Source organism: Dreissena polymorpha, chromosome 6 (genome assembly GCF_020536995.1).
Source record: "Dreissena polymorpha isolate Duluth1 chromosome 6, UMN_Dpol_1.0, whole genome shotgun sequence".
Lineage (NCBI taxonomy): Eukaryota > Metazoa > Mollusca > Bivalvia > Myida > Dreissenidae > Dreissena > Dreissena polymorpha.
This window is the reverse complement of record NC_068360.1, coordinates 17,633,752-17,656,838: the sequence shown is the minus strand read 5'-3', so window position 1 is coordinate 17,656,838 and position 23,087 is coordinate 17,633,752. Positions and strand designations below refer to the sequence as shown.

Genomic DNA, 23,087 nt, shown 5'->3' with positions numbered 1-23,087 from the left:
TCAAATTTGAGTGTATATTTACATAGTTATGATCATTAATAGGGTTTTGCGGCCATCTTGGCGGCCATTTTAGACGCCATGTTGGATTTGTGTGTACTATTGAAAACTTAAACAATGTCTGATGATCTTTATGTGTTAATTGCCCCTTGAAACCTAGGTATAGACACCAAATTCATCAAATTTGAGTGGATAGTTACATAGTTATGATCATTAATATGTTTTGGTGTCCATCTTGGCGGCCATTGTGGACGCCATGTTGGATTTTTGTGTAATATAATAAACTTAAACAATGTATGATGATCTTAATGTGATTTTGCCCCTTGACAACTATGTATAGCGACCAAAATAATAAAACTGAGTGGATATTTACATAGTCATGATCATTTATAGGTTTTGGTGGCCATCTTGGCGGCCATTTTGGACGCCATGTTGGATTTGTGTGTACTATTGTAAGCTTAAACAATGTCTGATGATCTTTATGTGTTCTTTGCCCCTTGAAACTTAGGTATAGACAACACATTCATCAAATTTGATTGTATAGTTACATAGATATTATCATCAATAGGTAATTGGCGGCCATCTTGAAATAAAACTTTCCGGAGGTCCGATTGTGGTAAATTTTGATATGTTTTAAAGGACCTTCTACCCTACCAGGATCAGTTAAAATACTCTTTGTAGCAATTTTTTGGTGGTTGGAGGTATTTTTTTCATACAGTGACCCTACTAGTACTTCTTGCTAAAAACAGAGTATTGGCGGCCATCTTGAAAAAATGCCGCAATTTTGAATGTTCAAGTGGCTAACGTGCTTTTTGAAGAAATGGGTACCTAAAGGTGTTTTATTCCAAATTTCATGCTTGCATCACTAAGTGAAAGATTTTTTCAATAATCAGCGCAGCTACCATTAATGTGCAAAATAACTTACAATCACTATGCATTTGGGGGACATCCATGTTCAGCAATTTCTACTTCTTGAAAGGTTATTGTATTTTTTGTTAATCCATCAATATGCTCCTTTCAACACTCCATTCAAATCATGCAAGAGATGAGCATAACAGGAGTATGATACATTCTATATTTAAATACTTCGAAATCTGATCAGTCGCAGCACTTAATTAACTAACCTCAATAATTATGGATTGTATTATTTATATTTTTGTCTCATGAAATTTGTCCGCTTATGAATAAGAGTTTTATGGTACAATTTATATATTATTTACTTGTAATTGTATAAAGACTTGCATGCTGAAAACCCATTATGACTACTCGGTGAGTTTAAACACAACAAATGATTTCAACAATTTCTTATTAGTATTTATTTGTCGAATAGCGAAAACAAACTGTTATGGCATATAAGCATGTGTACAGCAATTTCTCAAACAGAAGCAGCACCTGTGTATAAACACCTTAAATATGAAGTCCAAATTTTTAAAAGTTTCCCTATTACAATCATCAGCTCCCAGCAACAAAGTTTCAATGCTGTTTACATAGGAAAAGATAATAAATCACTGGACACAAATGAGCTGCGTAATGTAACAAGAGCACCGCATAACAGGTGCCACGCTCGGCTACGGTTCAGTTTTGAATAAATGAAAGCTTGTCAGATTATTTTTTTTAAAGGTCACAGTGACCTTGAGCTTTGACCTAGTGACTGTAAAATGGGTGTGGCGTGTAGAACTCATCAAGGTGCATCTACATATGAAGTTTCAAAGTTGCAGGTGGAAGCAATTTGATTTTAAAGCAAATGTTAAAAACCTTAACAAAATGTTAAGGTTTTAGCACAATGCTGACGGCGTAGGACACGACGAGCAGGCTATGACAATACCTTGGGTTTTCTCCGAAAACGCAGAGCTAAAAATGGGTCAAATTCCATATGCTGCGAGCTTACCTCCACACCGCCCAGTCAGGCCAGGAACTACCCTGTACGCTGATAGCCACAAAACCTTGAATGACTTTACAGGGTACAGTGTAGCCCCCTTACAAGACTGGGCAGACTGGTTTGGAGCTTCACAGGCCACATATGGCATTAGACCCTTTTTTCACATGATGTTGTTCATACATATCTGATGCTATCCATTACCTGATTATCCTGTATTATATTGAAAAAGTAAAAATGTTATTCTGGAAATAACAAACCTGTATTTATAGGTACATAATTATCAAAATTTCTCATTTTGCTTCGCCTTTTTCTTTAAGGGTTTTCAAACGCATTTTTACACTCGGAATTGACTGTTTTATTCTCTCTTTCAAAGTCTTAATTCATAGGTCACTAAAATGATTGAATTTATTTTGATAAATTTACTTGACTATTGTCATACAGAATAATTTGTGTTCCCAAATCTAAACCTCACGTGGCTTTATACACAGGAAATTAGTAAGTTGGACTTAACACAGAGAAAAATAAAATAAACATGTACACATTTTGGCTGTATACAAATGCTGCAAATAAAAAAAATATGGTACACATTATTAGCTTGTTTACATAACTATATTGCACTACTTAAAGCAGTATATGTTTTTAACAATTTAACAAAACAATCAAGCTGCAAAATCAAAAGAAAATATGACTGGCCTATTTCCTGTAACAAATATTCAGAGTAAAATGAAAGGTGAAGTACAAGATCAGAAATTGGTAAAATTTCTCAAAGTTAGATTGGTTGTAATGTGAAAACGAAAGTTTTTGAAAATATATTGAATAATGAAAAAGAAATTTTTTTAAATAGTGTTGCGATTGTTTATGTTTTTGTTCGTCAATAATTTCTAACATTATTCTCATTAAAATTAAGTGTCGTTGTTATAACATACTGTGAGTAGATCAATGCTCTTTTTCAGTTAAGAGCACAATATCATACTAGCATTTGAATTGGGACTTCTAATAGGCCAAGTGAGACATTAACCCTTTCCCCTATAAGAAACAAAGTGAAAATGGCTTTTGCAACCATCCTAAAACCAGAACAGCCTGCGAGTAACTTGCAGTACGTTCAGGTTTTATGCTGTTTGCTGATCATCAGTATCTAAGGGTTGGAAATGGAACCTTTAACCCTTAATTCCCCCATAAGAAGCAAAGAGAAAATGGCTTTTGCAACCATCCTAAAACCAGTACAGCCTGCGAGTAACTTGCAGTATGTTCAGGTTTTATGCTGTTTGCTGATCATCAGTATCTGAGGGTTGGAAATGGAACCTTTAACCCTTAATTCCCCCATAAGAAGCAAAGAGAAAATGGCTTTTGCAACCATCCTAAAACCAGAACAGCCTGCGAGTAACTTGCAGTATGTTCAGGTTTTATGCCGTTTGCTGATCATCAGTATCGAAGGGTTGAAAATGGAACCTTTAACCCTTAATTCCCCCCATAAGAAGCAAAGTGAAAATAGCTTTTGCAACCAGCATAAAACAAGAAAAGCCTGCAAGTAACTCGCAGTCTGTTCAGGTTTAATGCTGTTTGTGCTCATCAGTAACGAAGGGTTGGAATCAAAGCCTTTAAAAATTGAATTTAGAAAGAAAGGTATTTAATTTAATGTTACTTTCTACTTTCTATTTGTCTTTTGAAAAACGTATCTAAGTGGTAAAGGGTTAAAACTTGAATCTAGTAAGAAAGATCTTTATTTAAATTAAATTAATAAGGTACTACAAATGCATCACATGTGTATCAAAGTGGGAAAGGGTTATGACAAACAGTACTGACCATCCCATGCTGTGTACAGACGTTAGCAGAAATTAGCATGTCCCTGAGTTCTTATTACCTAACCTCACCTCTTATATCACTGATTCATAGGCAAATAACCTCGGATTCTCTTTCTATCCCAATCTTTACATACATGTTCAGTAAAATTATCGAGAACTCCTCAACTACGTCACAGTTTTGACAACTTAGATTCACCCTCCCTGTTTTTTCTTGAAGCAAACAACGTCATAGGGTTGATCCCACAAAAGGTCAAGGGAGCAATCTGCTCGAAATACATGTGGCTGACATTAACTAGTACATGTACACTATCAAAAGCCTTCAAATAATATATACATGTATGTTCAGTGAAATTATATTTTTTTTCCAAAAAACAACTTCGGGGGGGGGGGGGGGGGGGCTGATTTCACAAAAGGTAAAAGGACAAATCTGCTCTTACAATGTAATACATGGGGCTGACATTAATAGCAAGTACACTTAACAAAGTCTTAAAATAATATAAGCCACGTTCTGTGAAAACTGGGCTTAATGCATGTTCGTGCTGTCATTCCAGATTAGCATGCGCAATCAGGAACGAAACTTTCTGCTTTGAAGGAATCTTTTGTTTAAAAGGAAGTCTCTTCAAAATAAAAAAAATCCCATGAAGGCAGAAAGTGTCGTCCCTGATTATCCTGTGTAGACTGCACAGGCTAGTCGTTCCTGATTATCCTGTGTAGACTGCACAGGCTAGTCGTCCCTGATTATCCTGTGTAGACTGCACAGGCCAGTCGTCCCTGATTATCCTGTGTAGACTGCACAGGCTAGTCATCCCTGATTATCCTGTGTAGACTGCACAGGCTAGTCGTTCCTGATTATCCTGTGTAGACTGCACAGGCTAGTCGTCCCTGATTATCCTGTGTACACTGCACAGGCTAATCTTGTGTACACTGCACAGGCTAATCAGAGAAAACACTTTATGCACCAGTTTTCTCACAACATGGCTCAAAAATATGCAGTTTTAGTTTTAAGACAAGCAAAAATATGAAGATCCTAACATGGTTATTTCAGATTAAATATATAATACTTTTTGAAGTTGGATGATACAGATTATAAAATGCAAGTTAAGCCCCATTTGTTGCTAAAAAACAACAAGAGGGCCATGAAGGCCCTGAATCGCTCACCTGACTAACCTTGCTACATCAACTTAAATTCTATCAGACCCATATCCCAAGCCAGATTTCATTAATTAATACATTCTGACAAAATTTCATTAAGACATGATGAAAACTGAGACCTCTTTCATCTACACAAGGTTTTACTAGAAATGGCCCGATGACCTAATTTTATACCCCAAATGACCCATATACGATCCAAAATCAGATATTATTAGGATAAACATTCTGACCAAATTTCATAAACATCTGATGAAAACTGTGACCTCTATTGTTTACACAAGGTTTTTCTTTTATTTGACCTAGTGACCTAGATTTTGACCCCAGATGACCTAAATACAATCCCAACCCAGATTTCATCAAGATAAACATTCTGACCAAATTTCAAAAAGATTGGATGAAAACTGTGACCTCTATTGTCTACACAAGGTTTTTCTATTATTTGACCTAGTGATCTAGATTTTGACCCCAGATGACCCAAATACAATCCCAACCCAGATTTCATCAAGATAAACATTCTGACCAAATTTCATAAAGATTGGATAAAAAATGTGACTTCTACTGTCTACACAAAAAAAATGTTCACGGACACACACACGCACGCACAACGGACGCCCGAAATCACACTGTCACATAAGCTCACTATGTCACTTTGTGACAGGTGAGCTAAAAAGTAACTGGGCTCAAACCACTGTCATTTGATGATGTGGTCGCCGATGCCTGTGTGTGACTGTTTGTTTGCTTTTTATTAATTCTATCTAATGCAGTTTATTTAAAAAGAAAATCTATTTATTTTGCAGGATGAAATGTTTTTTTTCATAAGCTATTTTTTCGGTATGACTTAGCTTTGTGTGACATTTTATTATCAGGAAACAGTGTAGATGTACAAATCATGCAGGCAGGGCTATAATTAACAAGCATATTTGCGTTAATACGCAATTAAAATAGCCAACAAGGGACACAATTGTCACAAAACCAGGTTTTCAATTGGAAAAAAAAGTCTGATAAAGGGAGACAACTAAAACTGAACGGATTGTTTATAATAAACCCCCTTTGTTTCAAAATAAATCTATTTTAAGTCGTGGCGACCTTGACCTTGGAGATATTGACGTAATTCTTTCATGTGACACACCATCCAATGATGGTGAACAAGTGTGCCAAATGATTTTAAAATCTCACAATGAATGACATAGATATGGCCCGGACAAGCCCATTTATGGCCATTTTTGACCTTTGAACTCAGTGTGACCTTGACCTTGGAGATATCAACGTAATTGTTTCGCGCTACACACCATCTAATGATGGTGAACAAATGTGCCAAATGATTTCAAACCTCACAATAAACGACAAAGTTATGGCGCGGACAAGCTTGTTCCACCGGCCCGCCGACATTCGCCAATCTAATAACCAGTTTTTCCTTCGGAAAACCTGGTTAATAAAAACGTTATTAAATTCAGAATAAAGTGTACAAAAACGCAAATACAAATTTAATAATGTTATTCCCGTAAAAAACCTTGCGTCACGAAATGCAATTCTTAAGAACACCGGGCGTATTTTTTAGACTGGTTATTTTCGGTACAAAAATGTATCGGATAGTTTATATGCCGTCCTATGAAGAAAAGAAGGCAGTCTTTCCAGCGATTATCAATCTTTTGGGTATTATTGTAATTATACTTAGACCCGTCCGATATCTACTTTCATTGTCGAGGTATTCAACTCAAAACGACCCCATAACGGGGTGCATCGCTTTGAACAGCAATAACTTCATCAATTGTGCAACGATTTTCACAAACTCGGTCTTATTAAACGCAAAAATGAATGAACTTTGATCAGAAATTCAGAAATTGTTTGTTGTTATGTACAGATACCTTTTTGAATTCCATTTGTATAAATAATAAAGTAACCTTTGTAGATTTTTATTATATTATATATGTCATTCCCTAAATAACCCAATTGAGTTTAACACCGGGGGTGAAAAACCATATTAAGCTCAAAAGTAGGGGGTGAAAAATTTTGCTAAAACTCTATTGAATTTACAATAAGAAGAAACTGATTTAATAGGGTAGGAAGCATTGTGATGAAAGGATAAAATGCTAATTTCAGCAATTTCTCCTTTATTTCAATGATTTCCACAGTCACAAACATTTGCAGAAAGAATTAACTGTTCTGGGTTAAGGGTTTATGTGGTCTGCAGCAAAGCCATCAGAAGAGAATCGTGTCAGAGAAACCTGGCCTGTAGCCAGCAAATCCTTTACTCTAATAGCACTATTAATTGGAAAAAAAGAGTACACTATAATTATTTCTAAATCTGCCATCTCAAGGAGATAATTCTGGACTTAATGGTCCGATGTTGCTCATTTTCGACAGGGCTCGAGTTTTCATTGATATGAAGACACTGTGCAAGTTTGGAAAGAATTGGATGAAAAATTTGGACTTTATTGCATAAACACCATTTTCTCAATTCAAGGGGAGGTAATTCTGTACTTCATGGACCAATAATGCTCATTTTTTGTAGGGTTCGTGTCCTCATTGATATAAAGACACTGTGCAAATTTGGAAAGGATCCGACAAAAAATGTGGAAGATTTTTGAAAATTTTCACAAAATAGGCAAAAACGAATAAACATGCAAAGTTCAACGAGCTCCTGCGGCCATGTTTTTTGACGAATCAAATTTCTTTGAACAACTTTTTCAGGGGAGCCTTCAAAGGTCATCCCTGTGAAATTTTTGGAAAATCTGATGAGCGGTTTCTGACAAGAAGATTTTTTAAGGTTTTTACCATATATGGTCATGGCGGCCATCTTGGTTATGTGATCAATTTTTTTTTAACATTTTTTTGTCCCATGACCTAGGGATGCTCCACATGAAATTTAGTTGAAATTGGCTCAATGGTTTAGTAGAAGAAGATGTTTACAAATTGTTTACAGACAGACAGACAGACGGACGGCCGGACGCCGGACGGTGAGTGATCACAATAGCTCACCCCGAGCTATCGCTCAGGTGAGCTAACAAAAGGCAAGACCTTTAACATGCCATATTCGAAGAGTGTGATAGCACATGTTATCAAAACTAACCTACCATTATATTCTTTATATTTTGCCACTTACCAAAATTTTAACATAAAAATAAATAAGTGACATAAAATGTCGAGCATACATTAATAGCGATATACAGTTATGCACAATATACAAATGAAAAAAAAAGACCCTTGTATGGAAAATGTGTAAAGAACATGACTCATACAGAATTGTCGATAAAATCATAAATAATTACGTCCACAATACATTTTGTAAATAAATACAAATTCGAATCAAGAAAGTGTTACTTGTTTTGAGGTCAAGCACAGTACAAATTTAACAAGAATATCAGTAAAACTGATGGATGCTTCCCATTAATGTGCATTATATAATGAAAGTGGGCAGAGTTTACTTGTGTCATCAGTCAGTGGCATAATCCACTTCAACCTTTACCACTTAGATATGTATTTAAACGTGTTTGCAGTCCATTTGAAAATCAAATTTAATTAAAGACGTTACTTACTAGATTAAAGTTTTAACGGCTTTATTTCCAACCCTTAAAGAGCAGCAAACAGCATAAAACCTGAACAAACTGCCAGTGAATGGGAAAGGGTTAAAAACTTTGGGCAGGGTCTCCAATACACTTGTGCACAAGAGGTATATTATATATGTCTGTTAGACCTCAAAATCCAAAGGCAGATCTATCCCTTTTGTGTGTATATTCTAAACTGAGCCTCGTTATGCCGAAACTGGGCCTAATGCATGGGCATAAAGTGTCACACCTGATTAACCTGTGACAACACTCTCGACCTAGACTGGATTTTCTTTCAGATACGACTTCTTTGAATAAAAATAAAAACAAGAGCTGTGTTTGTGATACACAATACCCCCTACTGCGCTTTGAAGCCATATATTTGACCTTTGACATTGAAGGATGCCCTTGATCTTTCACCACTCAAAATGTGCAGCTCTATACATGCCAAAGTTGATATCTTCAATATTGCAATAGTTATGACCAAGGTTAAAGTTTTGGGACACACACATACAATGACAGACAGACAGAGAGGCAAAAACCAAATATACCCCTGATCGAATGATCCGGGGGCATACAAATCTTAAAAGTGGAAAGTTTCGTCCCATATTAGACTGTATAACACTTTCCGCACATGCATTAAAACCAGTCTCGCCAGAACACATTATATATCTCAAAAACCGAAGGCAGAGTTGTTCCCCTGTGAGAGGGTACTGAGCACAGTTCTGTGAGGTGTTCCGCTGGTCGACGTCTTCACGCGTACAAACGTGGCCACAAACTGCTGCAGTCCATCCAGGTTGTGATCCGCCAGATGTGCTAACAACTCCTTTTTATGGTTCTGAAATACATATTACAAACTATTTAAACGCTTTGCATGCTGGGAATTTGGTCGTCTGCTAAATTTATAAAATTAGCTTTTTCTTTGATTTAAAAAAAAAAGAATACTATCAGAATAGCAAACAGTTTGGATCCTGATGAGACGCCACTATCTGTGGCGTCTCATCTGGATCCAACGTGTTTGCAAAGACCTTCAAAATTTGGTTCCAGCACTGAAAGAGTTAAATGAAAATTCAACATAGCAATTATAGAAAGAAATTTCATACTCTTTTTTTTTTCATTTAACCCTTTATCCCTTGTAAACACACTTTGATGCGCTTGTAGTCCCTTAGAAAATCTAATTAAAATCTTCTTTACTAGCACCAAGTTTTAAAGGCTTCATTTCCAACCTTAAGATACTGATGAGCAGCAAACAGCATAAAACCTGAACTTACTACAAGTTACTCACAGGCTGTTCTGGTTTTATGCTGGTTGCAAAAGCCGTTTTCACCATGCTTCTGATGGGGTAAGGGTTAAAGAGTCAATTTATAATGAGCAAAGAAGAAAAGAAGCAACAAAATTTTAACAGCTCTCATAGTTAGCTTTTGTGTCGGTTTTCACTTTTGACTTTTTGAGTCAAAGCAAATTGTTCCTGTCTACATTCATTCTGTGAATTACTTCTTATTACATGTACAACTAGAGCTTTGTCACAGACGTGACGAATACTTCCACATTGCGCATTGGCACAGAATATTTTGCATGTTGTCTTCACAAAAAACAACGGACACCATGCTTAATGTTTAAAACGCACTAAGTGACCCCGTGACCTAGTTTTCCCATGTACGAACTTGACCTACACATGATCTAGATACAACTTCCGACCAAGTTTGGTGAAGCTCTGATGTAAATTATTTGAATTAAAGAGCGGACACCATGCTCAATGTTTAAAATGCACTAAGTGACCCCGTGACCTGGATTTTGACCCGCCATGGCCCATGTTCGAACTTGACCTACACATCATCTAGATACAACTTCTGCCCAAGTTTTGTGAAGCTCTGATAAAAACTACTTAAATTAGAGAGCAGACACCATGCTCAATGTTTAAAACGCACTAAGTGACCCCGTTACCTCCTTTTTGACCCGGCATGACACATATTTGAACTTGACCTAGACATCATCTAGATACAACATCTGACCAAGTTTGGTGAAGATCGGATGAAAACAACTTGAATTAGAGAGCTGACACTTAATACTGACCGACCGACAGACAAGCTCACTCCTATATACCCCCCTAAACTTCGTTTGTGGGGGTATAATAAACAATAAAGTTTAAATCACTTTTGGAAATTGTTTAGGCCATATTAGAATCGTATTATTTAAGCATTGAACTCATTGTTAATTGGTCTTAAAACCACTCTGACTTTGGTTCTTTATTGTTAGACAAGAACAATTAAATAAGAAAACATCATTGAGATTTGTTATCTGAATGTGTGGAAAGTAAAATGCCCTTAAATAAATGCCAACATACCAGATGATGAAGAAACAAGAGATGTGTTTGTCAGAAACACAATGCCCCCTACTGCGCCGCTTTGATTTAATAAAATGATTTTTTTTATTATATCCCTTAAAAAAATATTACTTCCCTTACTTCCCTGCCAAATGATAAATAGAAATTATCTCCCTTTAAAGCTTGTTACTTCCCTTGGATTTATTTTTTTACCTTTGACCTTGAAGGATGACCTTTAACCACTTATAATGTGCAGCTGCATGAGATACACATGAATGCCAAATATCAAGTTGCTATCTTCAATATTGCAAAAGTTATGGCCAATGTTAAAGTTTTCGGACGGACTGACGGACAGACAGTTCAAATGCTATATGCCACCCTACCGGGGCCTAAAAACAAATGCAAAATACACACTATGCCAAGTGAGGACACATTATGCAGTCTGATGCTGTATCATTTTACATTTAAGTATGTATTTACATAAGTGAAGTTTTAATTAACATGCACATATATGAACAGGATATTTTATAAGGTGGATAAGGGCCTAACAACTTAAAAAGGAACTACAACAACAATCAAACATCTGCTTTCAATTCACTTATTTTGAAACATCAATTTTCTGTCATTAATTCCAAATAGAGGATATACGCCAAATATCTTTTTAAAATATTTTTTTTGTTGGTAAAATTATAGAATTCTAAAATTCTTTAGAATTCTAGATAGTTAAGCACATTTTTTTATGTTTTCGTTATATAAACGCAATGTTCTGCGTGCTTATCAAATTAGAATGTTTAAATAACATGCTCTACTTTATTTATATAACATTCAAACCAGTCTATACTGGAAAAAAATCATTTCATGCTTTATATAAGAACAAGAGCACAAAGGTACATTATTATTAATAGAAATAGTTCTAAGAATCCCATTTTCCAGTTGACAGATATGTAGATTACCAGGTCAGTGGTCAAGGCTGTTTGTCTGGTCCCAAATAATACAACAATAACATCAAACTTGTTGAACCCATAACTTGGCATTTCCAAAAATAATGGCATTTAGGCATTTTATATGAATAACAAACTTCATATTGATTAGAACATGTTGAAGTCAGTTAAAGTGAGCAAATGTTATTAAATTTCTACATTAACTCTTCTTTCATAAAATGGATGCTACAGCTGGCTACGGTCAATTGACTTCAAATCCATGGAAAAACAACCATACAATAGAAAGAAAAATCATAGTGTTTATTTATTTTTGTATTCTTAATTGACCTTTTATGTAATGTTACGTTTAAAAAATTCATTACCGCTTTGTTGGAATTTACATATTCCTGCACTTGATTATGTTTATTTATAAACACTGCTTTGATGGAATTAACGTATTCCTGCAATTGATTGTGTTTATTTATATTTATATTATTAAATGACCATTTATGTTATGTTATGTTTAAAAAATTTCATTACCACTTTGATGGAATTTACGTAGTCTTGCAATTGAGTATGCTTATTTATATTCGTATTCTTAAATGACCATCTATGTTATGTTATGTAATGTAATGTTGTAATACCTATTTATGTGACAGAAAATAATGTATATATTTGTGTATGAAGACGATGTACTTTTGTATAAGTCTAAATAAACTGTCTGTCTGTCTGTCTGTCTTTATTTTGCTACAGTTTAACTGTGGTACTTACAGCTCCTTCAGGTCACAACATTAATAAGCAAATGACAAGAAATCCATGCTTAGGAACATGTATTCAATAACAACCTTATATTTACCCTTTTTTTAACAGAAAATGTTAACTAACTGGTCCAACTTTTGAGCAGCAATCAGTGCCTTTTTAAAAAACAAGATGTGTTTGTGAAACACTATGTCCCCCCCTCCCATATATTTGACCTTGAAGGATGACCTTGACCTTTCACCAATCAAAATGTGCAGCTCCATGAGATACACATGCATGCCAAATATGAAGTTGCTATCTTCAATACAGCAAAGGTTATGGCAAATGTTAAAGTTTGACGATTTTGACCCATATATTTGACCTTGAAGAATGACCGTGACCTTTCACCACTCAAAATGTGAAGCTCCATGAGGTACAAGCATGCCAAATATGAAGTTGCTATCTTTAATATTGCAAAAGTTATCGCAAATGTTAAAGTTTAACGCAAACAAACAAACCAACAGACAGGGCAAAAACAATATGTCCCCCAGTATAGACTGGGGGACATAAAAATACATTATCTTTCCCTTAAATTGCTTTTTATGGCAAGAAAATGTGAAAGAAAGATAAATGAAACCACTGGACCAGACTTATAAAATAGTATTTGTTTAAGGAACAATAGCTGTCCAAAGACAGTGGACTCAACTATTATCCCATTTTGGTAGTTAAATGTATGTTGTCATCAGTCATATAATAACCAGGGACACATATTTGAAGTTGCATACATGCAGGAGTAATGTTATGTAAACCAAAAGGTGATTTTAAGTTGACCATGACAGGAATTTAGATTTCTGAAATTTAACCAAATAATTTTTGTGAATTCAATCGACTTTAAAAGCAATGTCTGCATTTAAGCTTCCTCGACTATTACAGGACAATAACTCTTTCAAGACTAAAATTATTGAGCTGCAACCATTTTAATATTTTCATTAACAGTGACCTTAACTCAACTGGCCACAAATGCAATCCCCTGCTAGTTCAGCATGTACAGTAAGCTAGTTATAGTTGTTGCATTCAAAGGTTTACCATAATTTTATAAGTGCAAAAAAGGCATAATTCAGCTCAATGGCAGGTCAAAATTATAGGCCTTAGTTTGACACTTCACCATGATCCCCAAAACATGTGTCGAGTTTCAATTGAAATTCTTTAGTATTCACAGAGATATGTACTTGCTGCACTCAAACATTAACCTACATTTTATGTGAACCAAGTCCTGCTAAAAAACTGATCACAGTTATATGTCTTAGTCAGTGTATGTTCATTAAGTCCTGCTAAAAAACTGATCACAGTTATATTTCTTAGTCAGTGTATGTTTTTAAACACCTTGAACACATGTAAAAAATGTTACTCAAATATCTGTTATAGAAAACCAGTACAGCGATTTTTTTCCTTTTTTTTATAAAGTACTGGAAAACCGCACTTTCCCAATTAGCAAAAACTACAAATTGCCCAATTGCACTAAAAAAATCCCAATTGAAGGAAACTAAAAAAATAAATATTTCAAAAAAAAAATGCAACATTTAGTTAGTTTCCTTATGCAGCTCTATGGTTTGAACCAAAGTCAATATAATATTGACAACTTGACAACATTTAGTTATCAATTTAAAGTATTTGGGAGCTAAAAATCAAATACACCAAATTCCCAACATGAAGACTTCACAATGCAAATTTTCCAGATTTCAGGTTTTTTCGCCCACAATTTTCCCAATTGGGCTTGTACTGGTATTTTTCCAAATTGGGCAAAAAAATAGCTGCAGTATATATCTATAATTTTCAATGCAAAAAACAGGCATAACCGCATAATTATCCCTAACTGCAGGTGAAAATTATAAGACTCAGTTAACATCCTCACACAATAACACATCTTTGAGTGTTTCCATTGAATACATGTAGAAACCAGAAACAAGAAGGCCAAGATGGCCCTAGTTCGCTCACCTGAAAGGAGTCTGTTCATTCACAGGGTTTTTTTTTACTAAGAAAGTGACGCCGATATTTGGCGTCTTCCCCTACCAGAATTTTTCCCCTCAAAATACAATTTCCCCACCAAAAATATCATTTTTCACCAAAATATAATATTTTCTCTCAAAGAAATGTTTATTTTTCCTTTGGGCATTCGACAATTATCCAATTTGCACCATGTACAACGATCTTTCTCTCTCTCTCCAGACGAACACAAAAAATCTGGGAATCCCAGTTATTCTAAATATAGCTCTTAAATAACGTTATGTAAACTGGGCAACTAATCGTAATAATCATGTGACTATTTTACTGGATACCGGTCTTGCGCAAGAAGGGTGTTTCGTCAATAAATTACCAGAAACCAGTCGAATTTTCATCCGGGCTATGTGCAAGCCAAGATATAAACGTGAAAACAGAAAAAAATGTCTCACAATTGGCGTTCTTACACAAACAAAATAAAACATTCGGACTCGAAAGATACTGAACGCATCGAGGCATTTTTTAAGAAAGAATCATCGAAAACCGTTATAACCCATCAGGATTCTGAGATAATCAACATCGAACATTGTGAAAGTGAAAGTAGACAATCGGCAGCTGCCGCTCCTTTCCCTTCCAATACTGTAGCAGATCAAGATCGTCAACCCATTCATCATGAAATTGAAATCACAAAATTGACATCGTCCCCCGGCCCCAGTACAGAAATATAGTTGAAAACATTTCCCATAATTAGATCTACACCTGCAACTTAATTAAAGACTTTGACTTTAATACGTGTTAAATGTGTTTTAGAACAAAAAGGATGGAGACAAGCCTCTTTTGATGAGTTATAGACATTGAAATGAACAGTTTTTATTTTTTCCCCTAATATGTCTCTTTCGCACTCTTTTTTCCCCTTTCACCCAGCGTCCAGCGTCTTCCCCTTTCTCTAAAAAAAGCCCTGATTCAATGTTTACCAAATGTCAAACTTAACCTAGATATTGTCCAGACAAACATCCTGGTCAAGTTTCATCATTATTTCATCTGCAGGCATGATCAATATACCTATGAAGTTTCATGATCCTCGGCGTAAGCATTCTTGAGTTATCATCCAGAAACCATTTTTCTAAGTTGAGTCACCATGACCTTGACAGCCATTGTGTGAATACGTTATTTGGCACTGTGACCTTGACCTTTGACATAGTGACCTGATAATCAATAGGGGTCATCTGCAGTCATGATCAATATACCTATGAAGTTTCATGAACCTAGGCATAAGCGTTCTTGAGTTATCATCCAGAAACCATTTTAATATTTCAGGTCACCGTGACCTTGACCTTTGACATAGTGACCTGAAAATCAATAGGGGTTATCTGCAAGTCATGATCATTGTACCGATAAAGTTTCATGATCCTAGGCATAAGCGTTCTTGAGTTATCATCCAAAAACCATTTTACTATTTCAGGTCACCCCGACCTTGACCTTTGACCTAGTGACCTGAAAATCAATAGGGGTCATCTTCGAGTCATGATCAATGTACCTATGAAGTTTCATGATCCTAGGCATAAAGGCTCTTGAGTTATCATCTGGAAACCATTTTACTATTTCGGGTCACCGTGACCTTGACCTTTGACCTAGTGACCTGAAAATCAATAGGGGTCATCAGCCAGTCATGATCAATGTACCTATGAAGTTTCATGATCCTAGGCCTAAGGGTTCTTGAGTTATCATCCGGAAACCATTTTACTATTTTGGGTCATCGTGACCTTGACGTTAGACCTAGTGACCTGAAAATCAAGAGGGATTATCTAGGAATTATGATCAATGTACCTATGAAGTTTCATGATCCTAGGCCTTAGCGTTCTTGGAATATCATCCGGAAACCATTTTACTATTTTGGGTCATCGTGACCTTGACGTTTGACCTAGTGACCTGAAAATCAATAGGGGTTATTTGCGAGTCATGATCAATGTAGCTATGAATTTTCATGATCCTAGGCATAAGCATAAGGCATAAGCATTCTTGAGTTATCATCAACCATTTTACTGCTTTGGGTCACCTTGACCTTTGACCTAGTGACCTGAAAATCAATAGGGGTCATCTGCGAGTCATGATCAATGTATCTATGAAGTTTCATGATCCTAGGCATAAGTGTTCTTGAGTTATCATCCAGAAACCATTTTACTATTTCGGGTCATCGTGACCTTGACCTTTGACCTAAAAATCAATAGGAGGCATCTGCGAGTCATGATCAATGTACCTATGAAGTTTTATGATCCTTGGCATAAGTGCTCTTGAGTTATCATCCGGTGACCTTCTGGTGGACGGACGGACCGACATGTGCAAAACAATATACCCCCTCTTCTTGGAAAGGGGGGGGGGGGGCATAATGAGAAAACTGCCCCCCTCCCAGCAGCCATGTTATTTAACTGACCGGAACCATTTTTGAACTCAACTCTTGTATCAAGGAAAGAAATGTTCTGTGCAAATTTCATGAAAATTGGGCCAAAAATGTGACTTCTACTGTGTTCACATGTTTTCACTATATACATACACTGTAACTCCAATATAACGCAGATGACGGGGTCCAAGCCACGCAACAGCGTTATAAACGGACAGCGTTATAAGTTTTGAGCTTATTTATTTAAGGGGGTTATAAAACAGGTATAGTATATCCTATAATATAGGTCCTGTGTATAGTCATGCTGTGTTGTCATCCGCAAATACATGCATATAAACCGAATCGAACGATAACAGTATACAGTACACTCCACGCGTTTTCCCCAATTTCCCTCCATACTCAGCGGGTTTCGACCTGGAGGGAGATTAAGAAAATCCCGCTAGACGCGGCGTTTGCATGATTTTGGACGCGGCGGTTAACGATCGGCAAAACTGATAAGCCGACGCGGCGGCCCTCCGCGTTGGCAACGCGGGGGAAACTCCGCGTTTTACGAGATAACGATCAATTATATTTTGTTGATTCCTGATTTTCAAATAAAATTACATTTATTACAATTACATCCATGTACATGTAGTATAATATTTACAATTAAAAAAAACAACCAAGATAGATCGATCCCGACGTGGTCGTAGAAGAAGTTGTTGTTGTATAGAAAACTCGTTGATTTACGACACACAAAACGTCGTCTTTTAACTAATACTTACCAATTAATATAAACACAGTTTGCAAAATTGTTTTTATTTTGATAATTTAATCCAAAGTTTTCATGTTAGCAGGTGATTTTCTATACTGAACATGTATACAAATGACCGAGGACCTTAAAAATCTCGCAAATCTGTGTGAATTGACAGTTTGACGTTATCAAAGAAAAGCCGCTTCCTGTCTAAAGGCATAACTTACTCAAGTAAACACGTTCAACAAATGCATAAGGAATGGTTTTAATTGGCGGAACAAAGTCAATTCTCTGCTCGCTAATGCATTGATTTTCTCTTTGTTTGTAGGTTATTCCATTGATTGCTAAAAGGTGGTAACTATTGAGTTGATAATTGCATTTAATATTCACAGTTGTATTCTTGTTGCGTCGACATTCTAAACAATGTTTACCAGTAATTATGGACCAAATCGGCAGAGTGACATTCACACATGATAATCCCTTTTGTCAAAACACCGCAGACAGCAGTCTACACAATAGGTCAGTAGACAAGCTTTGCGTGTTTTCATAACGTCAAACAGTTAAAATCCAGTTCCGCCCAGATGTCTTCTTTAATCCGTTTATAGTACAATTAGTGTTAAAATAATTACTCTACTAAAATACCGTAACGATAAAGATTCGGCGTGTTAGATTTGAAATTATTTTAGAGGAAATATCAACTTATACGCGATATAATTTCGTTAATAAATACCAAAGAAACTTTTAACCGAAATCAACAAAATTCAATGTTCTCTGCGATACAAAGTTTGTATAAAAAAATCAATATACGCACGCTTTGCAGGAGTATACATTGTACCTTGACCTTGTACATTGCAGCATAATTTTCGCGCGCTTTTGTCGGGAAATCTAATGATGACTGTATATTGGTAGCATTTGTAAACGTCGTGTTAACAACTAAAAATCGTAGTGTGTTTCGGATTACAAATTATTATTCTCATTTGGAAATTTTACGGAACATTTATTCTTGTGTCATATGTGTTTTGATTTAAATATTAATTTGTCAAATGTATTATATTAGACTATTTCATATTGTAGACGTACCTGTGAATTAAAAAACAATTTTAATACGTATTAATTTTCTATACAATTATCTTTTTTATACATGTACTACAGTATTTAAACAATTTATTATAACAATGTTTTTATTTTTTGGCATGCCCAGTAGCACACTGCTAACGCGGCGTTGCGCGGCGATCACTGATAAGAACGGAAAGTGTCTGCATTTACCGACTAGCCTAAAGTAATACACGCCGCGGGAATTAGCGAACGCGGCGTAACACCGAGCGTTTTATCGAGTTCACCTCGCTCTTCCAACGCCGCGTGAACACTCGCTAGCAGAAAATCCCCGCGGAGGGAGCGCGTTTTTTGGGGAAAACGCGTGGAGTGTACTGTACATACCGCTTTTCTAATGTGCACATTTATCCGATAATCCAATATCACTCACGAAAAAATAATGTTTAACATTTATGACAAGAAATATGTTTACAAATTTTGTAAACAAATTCATATGCCTATGCCATTTTTCAGAAAAATTAGTACAGTGCATTATGGGACACAGCTTTCATTGGACGAGCGAATTTAAATTTAGATTGAATGCAATACGATACATGTACAAAGAAATATTTTATTGCGTCATACGCAGCATGTAGAAAACGTGCTTTCCGTAGACTTTCTGATATCGGGCAGAAATTTATTGCATCTCTGTTAACTATTACACTGCGTTAGCATGTAAATAATGATTAATCGTAAATAACTTTAATTTGATAATTATTCCGATTGCACTTGCTTTATTGAAATTAGCGCACCGAACCGCTCTGATAGGGAATACATGCAATAAACAAGGACTCGCGAGTTTTCACACCTTTATTGACATTACACAACAGATTAACACCAATTAGCTGTCGAGTGTCGTTTAACCTCTAATCGATTAAAATAAGTTAAACGGACGGATAAAGCAATCAAGCTGTGATCGCCGGCTTCTTTGAATTTTCTGAAAATACATGAAGTTGCATAACATGGATTTGAATCAAAAATGGAAGGTTGGAGAAAAAGCGGGATCCAAGGACCCCCCGCATTATATTGGACACAGCGTTATAACGGACCGCACTATATTGGAGTTACAGTGTATAGAGAAAAATGCCCCGCCCACTAGCAGCCATGTTTTTTCACCAATCCCAACCATTTTTAAACTCATCCGAGATATCAATAAAACTAATGTTTTGACCAACTTTCATGATGATTGGGCAAAAATTGTGACTTCTATAGTGTTTACAAGGTTTCTCTTTAGCCAAATAGGGAAAACTGCCACTATATACTTATAGAGAAAAATGCGCCGCCCACTGGCGGTCATGTTTTTTCACCGATCTCAACCATTTTCGAACTCGTCCGAGACATCAATTGAACCAATGTTTTGACCAACTTTCATGATGATTGAACTCAACCAAGATATCATTCAGACAAACATTTTGACAAAGTTACATGAAGATTGGGCATGAAATGTGACTTCTACAGTGTTTACAAGGTTTTTCTTTTTTTGACTTCGTGACCTAGTTTTTGACCCGGCACAACCCAGTTTCAAACTCGGCCGAGATATCATTGGGACAAAGCTTCTGACCAAGTTTCATGAAGATGGGACAAGAAATGTGGCCTCTAGAGTGTTTACGAGCAAATGTTAACGGACGGACGGAGGGACATACGACTGACAAAGACTGGTAACAAAAGCTCACCTGAGAAATCAGGTGAGCTAAAAATATATCAAAAAGTTCAACCAGCTTTTATAACTGACCACCGATATTAACATCTGGCATACAGCAAAGTGAGAGGGTCAGTAAGCTGAGTGGTAAATAGTTACACACAGCAATGATCAATATCTGGGGTCTAATGAATTCTAGAGCAGAACTAAAATTAGATTGGGAAATATGATTCAGCAGGTTAAACAATGGAGATAGATACCGTAAACTTGCGCTTATAAGACGCACCCCAACTTCGGACCTTATAATAGGTGGATTTGAAACTGACTCGCATGTAAGACGCGGTCAAATTTTCGCCGTTTTCATCGGCCGAAAAAATGGCCGTATGTTAAAGAAAGTCATCAATTACTAACACATTGAGAATTTTTCAAACTCAAGCTGCATACATTTAGTAATTCACGCAAGTCTGAAAAATAAAACAATCAAACAACAAAGTAAATAATATTTGTTTATTTTATGATATATTAGTGGGTTTTAATTTATTTTTTAAGTATTATTCATGCAATAAAAATAATTATCAATTTAACAAAATTTGTAACAATTGCGTATTTAATCATTTGCCCAAACAATTGCAAACATATTATGTTTGTAATATCAATGCACAAGCAAAATTGATCGTATCAGTCATCTTAATTGTATTGTTTGACAGGTATTGAAAACTAATAGGCAGATATTTTGAAAGCGTTTCGTTTTATTACCTAGATTATGCAAATTTTACGCCAATTGTCCATTAACAATAGAAAACGCCTACTTTCATAAAATTAGCCAATCGCGTGATAGAGTGATAGACTCCGAAGCGCAGATCGAAATCATGTGTCAAGAAGAAAGCCATATACGGATAATAGCATGCGGTCGCTCTTTGCTCCCGTTGTTGTTGGCCCCTAATAAATAAGGTGTCATCGGCATTAGTGGGTCGTCTGAATAAACGTGTTTATTTAACAATTGACAGTAGCAAACTGGTAACTTCTTTAAGAGGATACCCTAATTGCAAATTATGTCTTAATTGACAATTAACGACGTGGAACAAAGACGATCAGGTGATACAAGCTTGTCAAGTAGCATTTGTAATCGGCAGCGTGTTTATTTAACAATTGACAGTTTCAAACTGAGAATTGATTTTGCTGTTGTTTTAAGCATATAGGCATCGTGTCGCCGCTTACACACGTATACTATTATAATGGCCAATTTATATGACATTTAATGACGTCCCACGCAGACAATCAGGTGATACAAACTTGTCAAGAATATTCACGGACAATATAACGTCTTATACCCCAAAAATAACAAAATTCAAATTAAAAATAATAAACAAAATCAGTAACTATACATTTTATTACAAATAAATCGGTAACTGAACATAGCGTTCCGATACACGGTACGGGCCAATACAGACTTTAGAGAAAATGCAAATGGCTGCCGCGATGATTCAAAACAACTGACAAGTGACCAACTTGGCTAGCATAAGCCCAGTAAACTCGATATTTTAATTTTTTTTTGTTATATTCACCAGTATCTCGCTTATAAGACGCGACCCCAACTGTAACTCAGGCTGTCAAGTGACCTTTTTTCAAAAAGTAGGAAAAAATAGGAACTACTTTTGCAAAAAAAGTAGGAAAAAAGTAGGAAAAAGTAGGAACTTTTCCCTCAAAAGTAGGAATACATAATACAAATTTTTTAGACACAGGTCCAGGAAACATAGCTTGAAACAGAGCAGGAGTGCCATCACATGTTCTGTATGGATTCCCTCTTGAAGCTACCTTAAGGGCCCAGAGGATTTCAGCCTTTTGTACCTGTTCCTTGTGTGATGGATGTACTTGCATACAAATAGATTTATCCCCCCCCCCCCCCCCCCTGAGAGCTGCTTGGCTTTGTAGCACTTCCAAACAAACATTTTTGTGAATTATCATGCATGTATTTCATGTTTTCCTTGTGTTGTTGTCCATCTGCATGACTTATCAGTTGATAAGCACCAGAATTACATGTATTACACAAGATTTCATTCAGACAGTACACTATCCTGCAAACTAATTGCTGGTATCTCTCTTGCACCACGGTATCTCTATTGCACCACGATCCAAGTGTTTTTCCACTGTTGTCCAACTTCTCAATCCATGAAGGGTTAAACTTTGTTCTCCCACTAGGCATTTTAGCACGTATAGTGTATCTATGATAATTAAGTTTCAAGCAAAGCTACCCTGATAAAGAAGTATAATTAGATGCTGCTCATTTTGGTGTATCATCAAATAAGTGGTTAGAGGTCTTCTGTGTATCGATATAAAAATGGTAATACACTATGCATGTTATATCCTTAAGCAGAAGACAAAATTTATTTAGTGATACACCAACTTGTTGTACAAGATTAATACTAGTATATAAAGCAATGTCAATGCTCTGCTACAGCTACATTTTCAGGTTTTTTTTTCCACTTTTTGGGAAGATAGCCCATGGCTTTGGAATTGGGAATTTTATCGGCATTTTCATGAAATTGGGAAAATAAATTCATTAGCCTTTTTTTCCACACGTAAAGTCCACTGATTAGGGAAATACTAAATTTGATTTAACTCTTTATAATCATTCAAATTAAAAGAAAAAATCATATAATACTTTGTTAGATGTAATTGAATTAAAATTGAGATAAAATACACATAAGACTTCTTTCTAAAAAAAAAAAAAAAAAAAAAAAAAAAAAAAAATTTTTTTTTTTTTTTTTTTTTTTTTTTTTTTCAATTGGGAATTTTTTGCCACATTTTGGGAAAAAAGTATACTTTTTGGGATTGGGAACATAGCCGAATTTCGGCTATAAAATCGGGCCA

The 23,087-nt window shown here is 35.7% G+C and overlaps 1 protein-coding gene across 1 annotated transcript in view; it reads right to left on the bottom strand.

Moving 5' to 3' along the window:
• Positions 1–1,298: 1,298 nt before the first annotated feature.
• The window catches only part of LOC127834913 (uncharacterized), a 37,240-nt gene continuing 15,451 nt past the window's right edge, over positions 1,299–23,087 (bottom strand). The window contains exon 3 of the mRNA XM_052361047.1: positions 1,299–9,213. Within this exon, the coding sequence (XP_052217007.1) occupies positions 9,049–9,213 (165 nt within the window). The 3' untranslated portion in view covers positions 1,299–9,048. The remainder of the gene's footprint in view (positions 9,214–23,087) is intronic.